At 41.3% G+C, this 14,020-nt stretch overlaps 1 protein-coding gene across 5 annotated transcripts in view; it reads left to right on the plus strand.

The window, feature by feature from the left end:
• Positions 1-14,020, plus strand: part of bru3 (bruno 3) — a 556,696-nt gene that overhangs the window by 514,398 nt on the left and 28,278 nt on the right. For 3 of the 5 annotated variants that reach the window (XR_010517464.1, XM_065218091.1, XM_065218093.1), the window contains exons 7-8: positions 1,204-1,350; positions 1,436-1,546. Coding sequence is in view for 4 of the 5 variants with exons in the window: in XM_065218091.1 (XP_065074163.1) it covers positions 1,204-1,350; positions 1,436-1,546 (258 nt within the window). In the remaining variant the exon portion in view is untranslated. The remainder of the gene's footprint in view (positions 1-1,203; positions 1,351-1,435; positions 1,547-14,020) is intronic. The other 2 variants (XM_065218092.1, XM_065218094.1) reach the window with 1 other exon arrangement.

Raw genomic sequence — 14,020 nt, forward strand, 5'->3', positions numbered from 1 at the left:
AAAAGTTAAATAGAGTTTTATTAAAATCAAAAATATACAAAATAGATCTGTTTCACTGCAATTGATCAAGCTATCCCGAGAAAAATGAGTTAATAACCCAGTTTAATTACTAAATGACACTTTTATACTCAAATATCTGGAACGAATTGTGATTGTGATAACATGATTGTAATAGAACCAGTTAAGCCACCTTCAATAAAATTGGCTTAAAAAAAAGTTTTTTGTCTAATTTAACTATCCGATCCGATAAAATTCAATAAATATTTGTTGGTGTCAGATGCAAACCAAATGGGACTAAGGACTGTTCACTTTATAAAACGGACACACACTTTCAATCACAACTTTTGTGTGTGTCGTCTACTTAGCTGGATGCTTTCTTTGGCAAATATGTAGCTCTCTTACCTAGCAACATAGCCAATTTTATGAACAATGCATTTGATGTAGCACGTAATTTTGACAATACTTTATGTTACGCTTGCTCTAAAATGCCATTAACAACATATTTCAAACTTATATCTATTCAGCTGGAACACCTGGGTGAATTTTAAATTTGTATCTAGCCAAATATGTTTTTTTTTCAATGCTCAATAATGATACCCACCAACAATAATATAACAATATATTCATTTTGTAGAACAAAGTATACATTCGATTTTTCAAAATTTTAATTTCAAAGAAATTAAACACTTATATAGAATCAATAGCATAAGTGAAGCATTGCATAATTTTGTTTGGATCACAATTTTCAAATATCTAGAATAAAGAATTCGAATACAACGTAAAATTTTAAAGTTACGGGTTTTTTTTGGTTTCCATTTGATAAAGTGAACAGTCCTTAGTTACATTTGAAATCATCAAACATTCTCCGAGAAAGGTAACTGAGTTACACACATACGCAAATTTTTGCTTAAATTTTTCGATCTCGTGGAGCTGGATTACCGATTGGTATATGACACTCGATCATCCGGGCCTAAGATCACATATATGTTTTTTTTTTCACGTGATATTATTGCCTTCCGCTATACCTAGGTATACGAGAAAGGCAAAACGAAACCAATCGAGGGGTAGAGCATATGATCAAAACGGTGATCAGCATTATAACCAGTCGATTAAAGCGTTCAGTCAATCAGAGATCCCAAAAACAAACGTATGATCGCCAAATAAACCCCAAACTAATCCAGACTCTTTCGATCAAACCCACAGGTTCAGGACAACCCGTGAACGGTGCCATCCCATCGCTACCATCGCCAACGATGCCGACCTTTAACATGGCAGCACAAACGCCGAACGGGCAACCGGCCGGCTCCGAAGCGGTCTACACGAACGGAATCCCTCAAAGCTACCCAGGGCGTAAGTAGTCATCGGTCGTCCATTCCGATGGACTTCTCGAAATGTTTATTTGATCCGCTAAAATCACAGTAATGTATTGATTTAGCCATTTACGTAGATGCACTCCACCTGTCGATACCGGCCCAAGGACTTCCAAATGGGGACGCTGCTCTACCGCACGCGGCGTATCCCGGCATCCAACCCTATCCAGGTGTCGGTAAGTGCAAGCTTCCCTTCCATTACACTAGCTAATACTAGTCTTTTGCACCCAATTTTCGTATATATATATACCTATATATATTTTATATAGCTGCAATAGAGCTGTGTTTTCCTCGTTCTATACATATATATTTTTATTTTTATCTTTCTGTTACGCGTCGTCGTCCGGTCGTTCATTGTTTATGTGTCGATGTTTATTATTACTCTCTTTATCACTATACATATATATTTCTGTGAGTTTTCTTCACCGAAACCAGCAGACCAGCCAACGAAACAAACGCTCTTCTTTTTTGTTTTGTTAATTGCTCTATTTCAATTTGTTTTTTGTTGTTCCATGCTCTATCTGTCTTTCGCTCTAATTCAATTTCGGTGTGGTTTTTCCCTTGTTATGAAAAAAAAAAACCCCAAACGGCACACTCTAGAAGAAGCGTTATTCGTTTCCAATTACTTTCCGTTTTTAATTACTGTCTAAAAGGTTCCATTTTTCAAACCACCCATCGCATTCCACCCGACGACGACTAACTATATCGAAGGAAAGGAAAAAACACAAAGCGAATAGATAGCCAGATAAAGCGTGCATTCAACTGTCCTAGAACTCGGACCGTCCCTCCTTCTATTCAACCTGCCCCCCTCACTCTCTCAACAACACTGATCGATAGTAACGAATTGAGCTCGGAAATCATCACGTTCCTTTCTTAATTACTTTCGATATTTCGTTTTAGTATTATTTCTACCTCATTTTCCGGGAAAAGACAATCGAGAACGGCAATGAATGGCATCATACGACGACCTCACCACGTAAGAGGGAGTAAACTTTTGATTGTTATGACTTTTGCTCCCACCATCGCGTACCTCACACTGTGGCCGTTCGTTTACAGGAGAAAACCGAAAACCAACTGAAACTTGGAAACTTTTCGTGGGTAAAAAAAAAATTGAGTGTCGTTATAAATTTGCAAGTCCACAGTGAGGAAGCCCAACTTCCAATCAAATTATGGTTTGAGTGAGTGGTAGAAACTTCCACTTAATTAGGAGCAGGGAAATATTCATGAATTCAACATAAGTTGTGTAACACGGTAAACAAGTTGAACGAATTCAATCAAGCCCTACACATATACCGCACGTAATTTAATCCCTAGCACAAGTTTTTCTCGTGCAAAAGTCTTTAACCCCATTTTCCCCTGGCTCAAAAACTCATTTGTCCAATGAATCCGTTTACAGCAAAGTTTCACCACTCGATTACATCGAACAATTTGACTCCGATTACATCAAACAGAAATTTTCCCCAGTCGATACCTATGGCCACAGAACGGGGTCGGAAAAATGAGAGAAGCCGGGGTTGTTTGACTGGTCAGCAGTCATCAGACAATTGCCACCCACACACAAATGGTTGTTGCCAAACCTTCCCCGCATGTCCTGTTCGGAGTCGGATTCAGCCGGACGGATGACTTCCAATATTTGCCCTTGACAAATAGACTGTGTCCGATTGTTGTTCGTTCTACCAGCAGCAGGGCCGAGGGAATCCGGTAAAGCGATTTCCACAGAACCAAATTTCCAAAAAGGGCCCCGCAGAGTCCAGCCAAGTGCCATAAATTCATGTACAACATTTCTGTAATGTGTCGACGGCGACTGTTGCCCCAGCAGCCGATGAATCTGGGAAGCTGGATGGTGTGAAAGTGAAGGATCGTAGAAGATATGTGAAAGCGTGGAATATTCAGTTGGGGGGATTGAAATGCATATTCGTGTTGCTGCAGCAGCACCACCACTGCAGAAGAGGTAGAATGCTATGCATGAAAGACATTTTTGACATTCGGGACGCAAACGCTTGCATATTCCTGTCGTGTGCATGTGCACGAAGCAAATGCATTGGGCTTTTCCCAGCAATATAGTTGCATACGATGCGAAAGCGGTGCTTGAAAATATAAACGTTTTCGTAATAATCTTGAAAATTCTTTAAAATGTGGTGCGTTGAATAATTTAAATTTCCTTGACATTATTAGAAGTGTTTCAAATGCTCGTTTATCTGGGCAATTAATAAGCATGGCACAATCAGTACACTCAATTGTGATTTTTGTGATTTTTGAATTTGCTTAAGAAAAAAATTTAGTGCACACTCATTCATTTTATATTAGCTGCATATCATCAGTCAAGAATATAAAAATTCTGAAATAGTTTACGGAACTACTGAAAGCTATTTTAGAGCAGAATTTCGTGACATTTCTGAAGTGAATTTCCAGGGCTTTCCAATTCCGTCGAATTTTTAGTGGAATCATGTCAGTAATTAAGAATTCGAAAAGAATCTTTGAATGATTTTCAAGAGTGCTCTGCATAGACTTTATAGAATGTTGATGAAAAATTTCAACGCAATACCAGAGAGCTTCTCATGATAATGTTAGGAGAACTTTGAGCAGGGGAATTATTCTAGGGAAATTCTTGAAAACATCCCCTAGACTTCATATTAAGAGATCCGAGCGACATATCATCGAAACAGAAAAATATTCAATGGCCACAATATAATTCTGCTGTCGTAGTAATCACCCGCAAGAAAAAAAAACAGTTCAATTCATTAGAAAACAGTCAAATAATAGCGGTGAGTATATCGACGGATATGTTAGCTTAAAATCCTGATAGTTTAACAAAAAATAGACCTTTTTCCAAAAACTTATTCATACATGACTTGTTTGAATACGTTTTATCCATTACATCAATGTTTCATTCAGTCGCATATAAGATTAGATTTTCCTGGGATCATAAAATAATACGAAATTCAAAATTATGAAAACTTCAATACCTCCGGGATCATAATTTTTCGGTGCATCCTGGTCATTAAAATTATTTATTAATAACAAAATCCTGGAAATTTAAAGATAAAACATGTTGCAAACAAGGTTTCCGCAAAAAAAAAGATTTTGAATTTATTCCTATTCAGCTGGAATTTTTGGAATATGATCGACATTAGTTTGAAATTGTTAAAATTTCCTAGATATCAGTAGATGTAACCCGTTGTAGTACATGTTTTAAATAATGTTCATGTTCACGTAAGGGGCCTTCCTTAGCTAAGTCGGTAAAGGCGCAGCTATGAAGCAAGACCATGCTGGAGGCGGCTGAGTTTGATTCCCGGTCTGGTCTAGGAATTTTTCGGGTTGAATACTTCTCGACTTCCAATAATGCTTAATGGCTACAGGCTTAGAAAGCACTCAATTGATAATTGTGGAATTGTCCAAAGAACACTTTGTTGAGGGCTGGCGTAAAGTTCCAGTAGGGATGTAATAAAGCCAACAAGAAGAAGAATAATGTTCTCGAACGGGCTATTTTTGTATTAATTGTATTGTATTATGATAAGAGATCGAATTTTTACGCTGAATCTAATCAGCTTTTCGCAATCACATTAATTATATACATGACATGAGGGGCTCGGTGACCTAGTGATAACCTTTTTGCATACTGAGAAGAAGATCATGCGTTTTTTCCTCGGCATGGGTCATAAATCCACTGCGACTAGTAACCAGTAGATCCCGTATCCTTCGTTCAATACATGTTGTATTACTCCATCACTATTGAGAAATGATGGAGAATTCGGTTTTGATAGAGTTGGATCCGCATGGAACCGATTATAATTGAAAGGTCTCGCTATTTATACCCTTCGATGAGTTAGAGCACTTGTCAAAGCGCATCTTTTTGTCAGGCAAAATCGGATTCCGTAGCAAAAAAATTAAGCAATGATACCGATATTGACCATGCCTAGGCACGGTATTACCAATCCGGAGGCTGCTGATTTGATTCCCGCTCCGGTCGAGGAATTCTTGCGGGTTGAAGATTTTCTCGACATTCCTGGGCATAGAGTATCGTTGTGCTTGCCACACAATATACAAATTCAATGCGTTGGTAATTGACATCGAAACCTCTCAATTAATAACTGTGGAAAGTGCATTTTGAACTTTAAGTTGAGAGCATGCAATAAGCTTAAAATACGACGAAGAATAAGGAGAAGAAGAACAACAGAACGCTAGTCTTAGCCACTTCAAACTAGAGATAAAACACAGTAACTACCGTCAATATCTCTAGGTATCTCAACCTTTCGACTATATTTTCAATCTTTGTACCACTAGTGCGAAACCGGATGATCATGGAAACTGTAACAACCTAAACACATGCAATATATGATATGCGCTAACCATAGAGCTGAAACCCTTTTGAACCTAACATACCAATACTGGAGTTGTATTCTTTGACTCTTTTGATTTCTATCGAACCCTGAAGCAGGTTCAAACCAAGAACCGAAACGTCGGCGATGACAAAATAAAGTCCACGCATTTTTGACGTAGGACTACGTCTTTGATTTCTATATGGGGGTACACTTTGTGAACACCGAAAATGGAACATGTAACAAATTAAGAAATATTTTGAACGTTAATAACTCAGCTGCCCCTGGTTCAATTTCAATAATTTTATCATCAATCGATCAGAAATATGGCTACGCAAGCAATATTGACAGATTTAATGTGTACATACATACATACTTCACGACTTCTTCTTGTAACTTACAAGTACTAATTATCATTATAACATCTAATGTTTTCATAATTCGGAAACACAATTTTTTATAGCAAGTGAGTGGAAGTAACCCTGGCTGAGTTCCTACACTTTATTTCTTATTTCTGAGATAACTAAACTCAAATTTGGGTCGATCTCATTCGCCGTGATATCACCTTGAAAGATATCGGGGCCGGTGGTTAGCGTGATTAACTCTCACCCCACCCCACACAATTGGCGCCACCGGCATGTTCTAAGGCATAACATCTCTGATCACGCCTTCCTTTGGGAAGTAAAGGCGTTGGTCCCCGGTTGAGTTGATGGGTCGATTGGTAGGGTCCAGGTGTGGTAGCTGCCTCCCTGGCGTCGGTAGCATTGGAGCTCAGTACGGAAAACAAATCTCGCGTCACTTTTCAATAGGTCCTATCTACATTCATCGATTCTCTTCATCGACACCCTCTTTCGTAAATAACTCGGCTTCACAAATGTTTCCTGCCGTCTTCGTCGAATTAGATGCTAAATTATTGCTTCTTCCATCGAAAATATCCGGCCGTGGCGATTCAAAGTTGATCAAGGTTGATCAAAATAATTTGTAACCCTGCTTCCAGTTTGATTACATGAGCATTTTGTGTGATCGTTGGTTCTGAATATGGGCAAATAGGCAGATGAATTCTATTCCTACTCTTTACTGTAATAAGCTTGGTTCTCTGAAAAGAGCCGTTTTGTTGCCAAAGTTGGTGATGATTTAACCTCCGAAACCAAACAGAGTGCGTCTCTGTCACTTCAAAACGTATATAACATCCATGGCCGCTTACGGTTGGCGTGTTTAAAGTAGATGACAGCATCACGGATCTCATTTTACAGAAACACCTTCAGCACACCTCGTAAATCAGACCGGAGATACGTCAGACACCGCCACGGCGAGCCAGACGACGGATGGTGGTTATCTCGAAGAATTTGCGTTTGGTTCTGAGTTTGGCGATGAGTGTGCAAAATATTACGCAATTCCATTCTCCCTATTTGCACGCACCCGAAGATCGGAGACGAATGCCACTTCGACTTGTTTCGTCTACTTACTACTCCCTGACGACTGTGCTGGACCAGGGGCAGCTGAGTTATTAACGTTCAAAATCTTTCTTAATTTGTTACATGTTCCATTTTCGATGTTCACAAACTGTACCCCCATATAGAAATCAAAAACGTAGTCCTACGTCAAAAAGCTTCTTTATAACTTTCACGAACAGTCATTTTTGACAGTAAACATAACTGGAATTCACATATAGAGCAGGTTGTTAATAAGGCAATAAATGCTCTTTGGATAAGTAAAAAAAAACTTTTGATAGGAAATGGGATCTAAGACCAAAAAAAGATCAACTGGATTTATTTGACGATTGTAAGACCTAGAATATCCTGAGGAAGCTGGGGAGACTGCAAAGACTAGCTACTCTCTCAATAACTGGTGCGATGAACAGCACACCGAGTATGGCACTAGATGCTCTACTTTATCTACTTCCGTTGCATCAATGTATCCAATTAGAAGCTGAAAGGAGCGCTTTAAGGGTTCAACGAACAAAATACTTCCTTGAAGGTGATCTTACAGGACACCTTAGTATTCTAAAAATATTTTATATTGATTCTCTAGTATGTATAGGCAAAACGTCGATTTTTTCGACCACCCTAACTCAGAAAGGTGCACCCTAAGGGTGAATTTAAAAAATATATGGATCTAAAATGATTTAATGAGTAATAAATGTGCAAGGGTGGAGAGAAATCGGATCATTTTTTTGGTATTACATTTGTTCATGGAATTGTTGAATATAGACATATCTGTACACCTGGAATCCCTGGTGCCATTTTCAGGCCTCCGAACGGATTGTTCATTTTTAAAGAAGAGTACATAGATATTTTTTTAATGTCTTCAATATTGAATTTAAGGGAAAAAATCAACCATTTCCTAAAATAATTTAATAATATAATAATGATGTGCACACATAATAAATTAATGACCAGAAAAGTGTAGGTACGAAGAAAAAGTCATCAGTCATTTGCCCTTCCATTTAGTGAAACTTTGAAACAAACGCCTTGTCGTATTGTCACGAGTTTAGCCATGAAAAAATAATCATCAATCATGCATTAAAAATTTAAAAATAACATTGAATGGCAGCACCGTTACACCTGCATACAATGTTATGCGAGAGCTCAAAGTTCACTTGCTTCATACTGATACAGGATATACGGAGTGATATCGAGATAGACTACCTAGCGTCACTTCCTACACCAGTGCCTACATACTACGGCCGACGGGTGGCATGCAGTTCCTGTCGATCGGACGTGAAATAGATACAAACGAGTCGGGTTCCTCGAAGGGTTCAAATATGTCGGATTCCTAGTATAGTCATGCCACCATCAGTTGCAGTTCCAATCTCTCGCTCCCACTTTCTCCCGAACACATGACCAAGCACGATGAGAACGAATTTTATATATTAAAATAGAAATTGAATGTTTGGTATTACAACAAAATGAAAATTTATGCAATGTATGCTCTTCCTATGCAAATATTTACAGTGTTAGACGAGTGATGATTTTCTGTGGGTGTGTTTGGAAAACTGACAACGATGAGCACCGACTGGGTGCATTTTGGAGGGGTGGTGGTGTGAACCCGAAAATAAATATCAGTATTATAATGCCCCGATGCATGCCAGTAACGTGCTCGGACTCATTTCGACAAACTTTCAACCCCCAAGCCAACCACCTCCCTCCCTCCCTACGTCGACAGCCAAGGCAGGCTGAAATTTCTCAATTGAGTTTCGTCTACCGAACAAAGCTAGACTTCGCCCTCACATCTCATCGATTTTATGAGCTCTATCTTTTGTGCTGTCTGTTTGCATATACATATAATTAATATTTCAATTACATCACATTGATTTGCCTGTCCAGATCCGCTGTGGCTGCTTGTCGGCAAGTGCTTCTTCGGCTGCTTCTTGGCTGGGAAAACAAATTTGAAAATGAAATTCCGGAAGCACGCTGATGAATAAATTTAACTTTCCTTTCATCTCCCTTCTCTTGGGCTTTTCCGCCAAACCGAACCGATGCCGTAGGAAGTTCTAAAGCTGTAGTAGTCTCAGCAAATTTGTTTATCCTTGTAAAATTTCCCGCCCACCACTGCGAAGACGGCTGAAGAGTGCAAACATTTAATTCTATTAGCAATTCCTTCATCAATATTTGCAACATTTCGGCGCACGGCTTTCTCGCAATCCTCCGGATATTCACCAGGGGCAGATAGTGTGCAAGGATTCAGCGTACAATCCTCCCAAAAGCCAAGACTAACTTTTGCCGACACCGCACTTGAGTGGTTCCCCTCGTTCTCCCACCCACCCGATGAGCGGTGATACGAGAAATCACATTTAATTTACTTCCGCCTCATTGAAATTCACCGAAAATGACAGAAAATCTGTTTTTGGCTTTCGTTCCTGGGGGAACCCAGAGTTCGGGTGAGGAAATCGGAAAACTAATCCGAAGTGCTTGTTTTAAACACAATTTAAAATTTTGTACATTTAAATGTCGTCAACAATTTTATTTATACCCCGGTGAAAACTGTCGGCAAAACGAGAAAGGCTTGTTGTTTTGTGCACTTCAGTTCGATGGCGGAGGGAGTGATTCTCGGAAGAAGATGCGACAAAAAGGCCAGAGTGCACTTTTTGCTCGGTCCCACTCTGCTACTCATCCGACCCTCAATCGGTGGAGCTCAAAGGAAAGGAGATTGTTATTTACAGGAAAAGTTAGAACGTTGAGAGGTCTCATTGTTACGTTTCTGGAAACTGTTCAACAGCAACAGCAAAAAAATATACAAACAACTTGGTCTGACTGTGATTTCTGCAAAAAAAATCAAGCAAGAGCAGCAAAAAGCCAGCCCGAATGGAACAAAACTGTGCACAAACGCACACCTCGCAGGAGCAGCAACAGCACCGACGACCGTCCCCTTCCGGTGACCTACAAGTGGGAACTTTTTTTTTCACATCGTCTCCCAGCAGCAGTAGCAGAATCCAGCTGAAATGCAATTAAACTTTGTTATTTGTTTTCGGGTGAGAAAGTTTATATTTTTAATGAAACATGACTCGCCCAGTAGTGATGGTTGCCCGGCTCTTCGGTCGGTATGGCTGGCCATCTCCACAACAGCAGAACATATTCCAACCTGCCTGCAGGGACTGTGTGACAATGCAGGTTGGCTGGCTGTTGGCTGTTGGAGTTTCCCTGCAATAAACAAACAAAACAAGAACAAAAAACATCGGAACCAGTACGGAGGGCCAAGATATGATGTCAACCTTTTGGAGACACTGGTTGGCTGGAAGGAAGTCGTTGCATGGTAACTGGATGGCTGCTAACTAGCTGCAATTAGGAATGGTACAAATTGGGACTTCCGGAAAACTGGACAGCAAGTGAATAGTTGGTTGGACACTTCGGTTGCAGAGTTTTGAATTCATTTATTCATTGGTTGAGTTTTGAATTCAATCACGATCTGGATGCATTTGGAAGCAAGTGAAGGTTTGTTGGGAGGAAGAAGCGATTTGATTACAGTTTCTGCAGAGACATAGTCAATTATTGTTGGTATGAAGATGAAGTTGACACACTCATCTACAATGCAATGTTGAAAATTTCCAACAAAGGCTGACCATAATCACCAAACTGTAGGTGATGGTAATTTGGTCGTTTCTTGGATATGACCACCGTAGAACCGAAATGTCTTTCCACACTTTTTATGGATTTGGAAGAATTAAAAAGGATTTTTGCACCGCCTAGTCAGATTTTCGATAAGCCTCTATTATTATTAACCCATAGCTAGGGAAGAGGTACAAGTCATGGCTATACGTTCAAATCCTGGTGCGTTCCCATGTCCAGAGAGAGACAGGGAAAGACTCTCCTACGAATTTTCCAATTCACTGGACTTGAATACTTTTTTTTAACGTAGGATTACGTCTTTCGGCATATTGGGGGGGCAGTTTAAAAAAAAAAAAAACAAAATCGACCGCGTTCCGAAAAGTGGTCAGGTTTTGACCACTTATAAATATGTCAATAGTCTATGGATATTAAGTCTAAACATGTCAATCGAAGTCTGTTAAAATTAAGACTTTGTCCATTTTTAAAAGTTCACTATTGAAAATTGCTCGAATGTGCAACTGTTACTATGATAGTTAAAATTATTACCGATTGCCAGCGAAAAGCGCTTTCCTTAACACAGATTTCAAAATCGAATTCCATTCGGTCTCGCCAAACGGTGTTCATTCAATCACCACGTGTTGTGAGTGATGGTGTCCGGTCGTCATGATCATCATAATCTTCAGCAGCAGCCGCAGTGCTTTCGGCACGTACATTGTACATTTCCTTTTTTTTTTGTGAATGGCTAAGGGCTAGTTCTTCACTTTGCAGGAAAAATATCAGAGGTATAAGGCCTGTCTTGAGAAACAACACAGTTGGAATTTATAGTGTTTTGGTTGGACGACATTTAAAATTTGGGAAACACAGAAGAACAAACTAGACCATTGACATTGAGTTAACTTATTGACTAATCCGAACAAGGAAGAGCTCCACCGTGGAGGACGGTGCCCGCGTCCGGTAGAGATGCCCCGACGGCCGAAAGGAAGGAATCAAACATTGAAAAACAAACCAGCGTCCTTCCGAAAGGAGATCAGGGTAGCCAGGATCGAAGGTTCTTCACCCAGTATGTCGTCGATATTCTCCGAAAGGCCGCAGTGTTGCCGCACGAGCTCGTACTTTGGACACACGCAGAGGATGTGCTCGACGGTGGCTGAAATATTACAGACGACGCAGGCCTTGCGGAAAACTCCTCCGCCGAAATCGTGTGAGAGCTGGGTGTGACCTCTGCAAAGCCTGGAGATGACTCGTTGCTCCTTCAGGTTCCCAAGGTCCTTCCATGGACGCATGCTCTCCTTGCGGTCCTTGATTTGCCAACCATTCTTCTTGCCACCTAGCCTGCATGGAAGTTTCGACCCATCGCTTGATATCGGTGTACCTGGCACCAGATGGTCCCGCCCTGGCCAATCTGTCAGTGTCGGAGTTGCCAGTGGTGCCACAATGCCCCGGAACCCAAGCGAATACTGTGTTGGGGGGGCATGTCTGATGATCCCCTGAATCCACGGATAAGTGGGCATGTTGGACCCGAGAGCAGAAATTACGCTGTGTGAATCAGTGAGGATTAGGACTGGTCGGTCGGATGGTGTGATTTCTGCTTCGAAAATCGCCGCTGCCTCTGCAAAAAAAAACAGAGCATTGTGGCGGTAGGCTCAAGCTTGTTGGCGAGATCTTTCCCGCAATGCATATCCCAACTCCGTTGTGCGATTTGGACCCGTCCGTAAAAAAGTGCGTATGTCTATGGTACCCGGAGTTTAGCATCTCCGCGACGGAATTTCTGAACGCCGCCGAGTTGTCTCCTGCCCTAAACTGGCCCTTAATTCGGCTTTCGATGTTTAAAAGTCTCGATTGCCAACTTTTTCCTCCCTATTGGCTGCTGTACGGAGGATTCTGTTCCCTTCCTCGAGGAGATGGATCCATTCGTTACCCGATGTTTTTGCCAAGTAGGCAGCCGCTTCGATGGCGACTGCTGTGTCGATTCGAAACCGAAAAGGAAGTACCCCGACTTCAGCGCAGGCTGTGTCGGCCGGCGTCGATGGCAGGAGACCTGAAACTACCCGGATATAGCCATTGTAAACTGGTGCAAGGACTTGCAACAGTTTGTCCTTGGCCATTGCGGTGAGCTCCAGACCATAGAGTAGACGGCTGTCAATAACTGCCTTGGCTACATGTAGCCGGATAGCTCGCTTGTTGGTGCGGTGCGGCATGGAGATTGTTTTGATAAGGTTTATGCGGGTCTTGCAACTATCCTTAACGCTCTGGAAGTGTTGCGTGAAGGTTGAGTGTCGATCAACTAGAACGCCCAAGATGCGTATCATTTTTTTTTTTCTCCTGGGGATCGGTTGCGGGTCCTTGCGATGGTGCGGCCGGTGGCCACAACTAGCACGTCATCCGCGTAGACGAGAATGTGGATGTTGAGTGGCAAACGAGTAAAGATCAGGTTCATCGCTATTAGGAAAATCGTCACCGCGATAACCGAGCCTTGCGGCACCCCTGTTTCCTCCGGGAAAGAAGAAGACTTGGTGTTCCCCACGGCGACTTTAAACGATCGTCTTGCCAGAAAGCCTCGGAAAAGGAAAGGATATTTCCCTTGAATCCCCAGGTGATGTGCTCTTGAAGTACTAACGGCATCCATGTTCTGTTGATGGCCTTGGAGTTATCCAAAGAGATGATCTCCACGTGATGGCCCTTTTCCTGCGTGTCCTTTAACAGTTCTCCCAGCGAAGCGAAATACGTGGACGTTCCCTTTCCTGCCCGTAAGGTGTGCTGCCGGTGGTCAAGGTATCCATTTTCTCCAGTACACAACGAAAGGCTCTCCACAAGCAGCAAGCAATCAAGGCTGCCCACAAGAGCCCTCGATTTACCGAAGAAGCCACACCATTACTGATCGGATTCAGTTGCAAATACGTGAGCTGCTGTGAGTCATCCATGCCAAGCACGTCACCTCCTTCCAAACAACATACAGCTTGCCAGCCACATCTGTGTTGAACACCCCAATAGCTGAACATTACTCAACCAGCATGATAAAACTGTTCTTTTCAGGACCACCAAAAATTATTGTTGCTTAAGAGTTAATTTTCAATGAACGTTCGCTCACCTTGCTGCCAGCCACATCACCCCAAACCTTTTTGATAATGTACCTAGAAACCAAACGTTTGTGGTCAAATGTGTAACAGTATTGAAGTGGTTCATAAACCTTCTGGCAATGAAAAATACCACAAGACCTTGTCCATCAACCAGAAACACTTCGAATTAAGATAAGGTTTTCTCCAGGACGCTAGAAAAATCCAAGAAA

The sequence above is a fragment of the Ochlerotatus camptorhynchus genome, unplaced genomic scaffold (assembly GCF_037179485.1).
Source record: "Ochlerotatus camptorhynchus isolate MF236.1 unplaced genomic scaffold, CSIRO-AGI_Acam_v1.1 ptg000083l, whole genome shotgun sequence".
NCBI classification, from domain to species: Eukaryota; Metazoa; Arthropoda; class Insecta; order Diptera; family Culicidae; genus Ochlerotatus; species Ochlerotatus camptorhynchus.